This window comes from Henckelia pumila, chromosome 1, assembly GCF_033568475.1.
Source record: "Henckelia pumila isolate YLH828 chromosome 1, ASM3356847v2, whole genome shotgun sequence".
Classification (NCBI taxonomy): domain Eukaryota; kingdom Viridiplantae; phylum Streptophyta; class Magnoliopsida; order Lamiales; family Gesneriaceae; genus Henckelia; species Henckelia pumila.
In genome coordinates, this window is record NC_133120.1 from 176,766,637 (window position 1) to 176,768,885 (window position 2,249).

Here is a 2,249-nt window from a genome sequence, read left to right on the forward strand (position 1 = left end):
GAGCTTGTGAAATCGGCGCGCTCGATCCGGGAAAAATACCCGATCGAGCGCGCCCAAAAAATAAATGAGGCAGTAAGCTTTTTCAATATGCGCGCTCGATCCCAAGAATTTCTAGGATCGAGCATGCCTCGAAAAAAAAAAATTTTACGAAAATGAAATAAAAACAAAATTGAACGAAACAAAAAATTTTAAAATAAAATTAAAAAAAAAATAATAAAAGCAAAAACTAAAAAAATTAGAAATACTGGGTTGCCTCCCAGTCAGCGCCTTTGTTTACGGTCGTTGGCTCGACTGAATGTTGCAGTTCCTCAGGGTGGTTTAAATTTGGTTCCTTTGTCCACCTTCACCCATTTAAAACATTTTCCAGAAAATTTTGTCCCAAGCATTTGCTGCGTCAATATCTTGTAGGTGCTAGCTCCTTGACCCCATTTCTCTTTTCTCATGGGCATCCTTTTCGCGTTATCAGGAGGACATTTTGTCGCAGTTTTTAGTGCCTGCATATCAGAGAAAAAGTTTTCAGCAGTAGAAATTTCAGCAGGTGTTACAAGAATATTAACAACACTTTCACGGGCAGGAATTTTCAGGGTATCAAAAATATCAAATTTAGCAATTTTTCCATCGAATTCCATCGTGAGATTACCGTTATCAACATCTATGATAGACTTAGAAGTTTTCAAAAATGGTCTTCCTAACAAAATAGAACTATTCAATTCATTACTTTTCATGTCAAGAACATAGAAATCAGCAGGAAAGACCAAGTCACCAACTTCTACTAAAACATCTTCTAACAAACCCCTTGGAAAAATAGTAGATCGATCAGCCATTTGGATAACAATATTAGTTTCATTCAAAGGCCCAAGATTTAAGGAAGCATAAACAGAGTATGGCATGACGTTAATAGATGCTCCTAAATCTAGCATGGTCGTATCAAGCTGAACACCTCCTATTTGACATGGAATCGAGAACATACCTGGGTCCTTGCATTTTGTAGGTACCTTTCTTTGAATAACGGCAGAAACCTGTTCTCCCAATTCAACTTTCTTACAACCCTTCAAATTTTGTTTTCTTTTCGCAGTACATAATTCTTTCAAAAATTTAGCATAGCGAGGTACTTGCTTAATAGCATCTAACAGTGGAATGTTTACCTCGCATCTATGAAAAGTTTCATAGAGCTCCTTTATCCCCTCATTTTTCCTAGAGTCCTTTAAAGCTAAGGGAAAAGGGGATACAGGTTTATACTCAGACAAAGGAGGAAACTTACCTCTCGTTGCTTCTTTAGGAATGGGCTCACGCTCCTTCACCTTAGATTCTTTTTCCCTTTCAGTCTCTACCAGTTCTTTGACCAATCTGTCTTGAATCTGCAGCTCCTTTCCACTCCTCAAAGTGATAGCACTCACGTTCTCCTTCGGATTCACCACTGTTTGTGAAGGCAAACAGCTGGAATTTTGTGCTTCCAACTTGCTAATTGCTGCAGCGAGCTGCCCCATTTGGGTATTTAAGTTTTGGATACTCGTCCTGGTGTCCTGTTGAAAAGCCAAGGTATTAGTGGCAAGATTCTGAACTATGTTTTCAAGAGACTCACCTGGCGTAGGAATCGGAGGACGCTGTGGTGGAGGGTACGGCGGCCTATAAGCTTGATTTGCTGGAGGATTGCCATATCTGAGGTTTGGATGATCCCTCCAACCTGGATTGTATGTGTTAGAGTAAGGATCATACTTCTGCTGAGGTGGCCCTGGAAATCCTCCTGCTGCATTGACTTGCTCCGCAGATCCCTCTTGAAGAGTGGGACACATGTCAGTTGCATGTCCCACTTGAGTGCAAATTCCACATACCCTTGCAATCTGTCCATTCCCTACAGCCATATGTCGCACAAAAGACATCAGTTCGCTCAGTTATTGTTCAAGGGAAGAAACTTTTACCTCGTTATTCTTCCTTGGTGCAGGATCACTTTTGTTGGTGCCAAATTGCTGAGAATTGGCAGCCATATTTTCTATTAAGTTCCTCGCTTGCACCGGAGTTTTGTCCACAAAAACTCCTCCACTAGCCGCATCCAGCATACTCCTGTCATGAGACAACAACCCTTCATAATAGTATTGAATTAGTAAGTTTTCACTTATCTGGTGTTGTGGGCAGCTGGCGCAAAGTTTCTTGAAGCGCTCCCAATACTCGTGCAGTGACTCTCCCATCTGCTGTTTGCACCCATAAATTTCTTTCCGGATGTTTGCTGCTCTAGAAGCTGGAAAGTACTT

The 2,249-nt window shown here is 41.0% G+C and overlaps 1 protein-coding gene across 1 annotated transcript; it reads right to left on the reverse strand.

The window, feature by feature from the left end:
• Positions 1-308: 308 nt before the first annotated feature.
• LOC140874511 (uncharacterized) lies at positions 309-1,862 on the reverse strand. The gene is made up of 3 exons (XM_073277803.1): positions 1,262-1,862; positions 1,113-1,210; positions 309-1,019 (listed from the first exon to the last, which is right to left on the reverse strand). Exons 1-3 carry the CDS (start codon positions 1,860-1,862, stop codon positions 309-311), a joined length of 1,410 nt encoding a protein of 469 aa, XP_073133904.1.
• Between the last annotated feature and the right edge of the window lie 387 nt (positions 1,863-2,249).

Excerpts from the sequence above, each read along its gene's own strand:
- LOC140874511 (XM_073277803.1), bottom strand. The coding sequence starts at position 1,862 with ATGGCTGTAGGGAATGGACAGATTGCAAGGGTATGTGGAATTTGCACT. Across the intron at positions 1,211-1,261 it reads TCCTAAAGAAGCAACGAGAG|CTTTAAAGGACTCTAGGAAA; the intron begins GTAAGTTTCCTC and ends CTTTTCCCTTAG. Across the intron at positions 1,020-1,112 it reads TGTTAGATGCTATTAAGCAA|GTTTCTGCCGTTATTCAAAG; the intron begins GTACCTCGCTAT and ends TTGGGAGAACAG.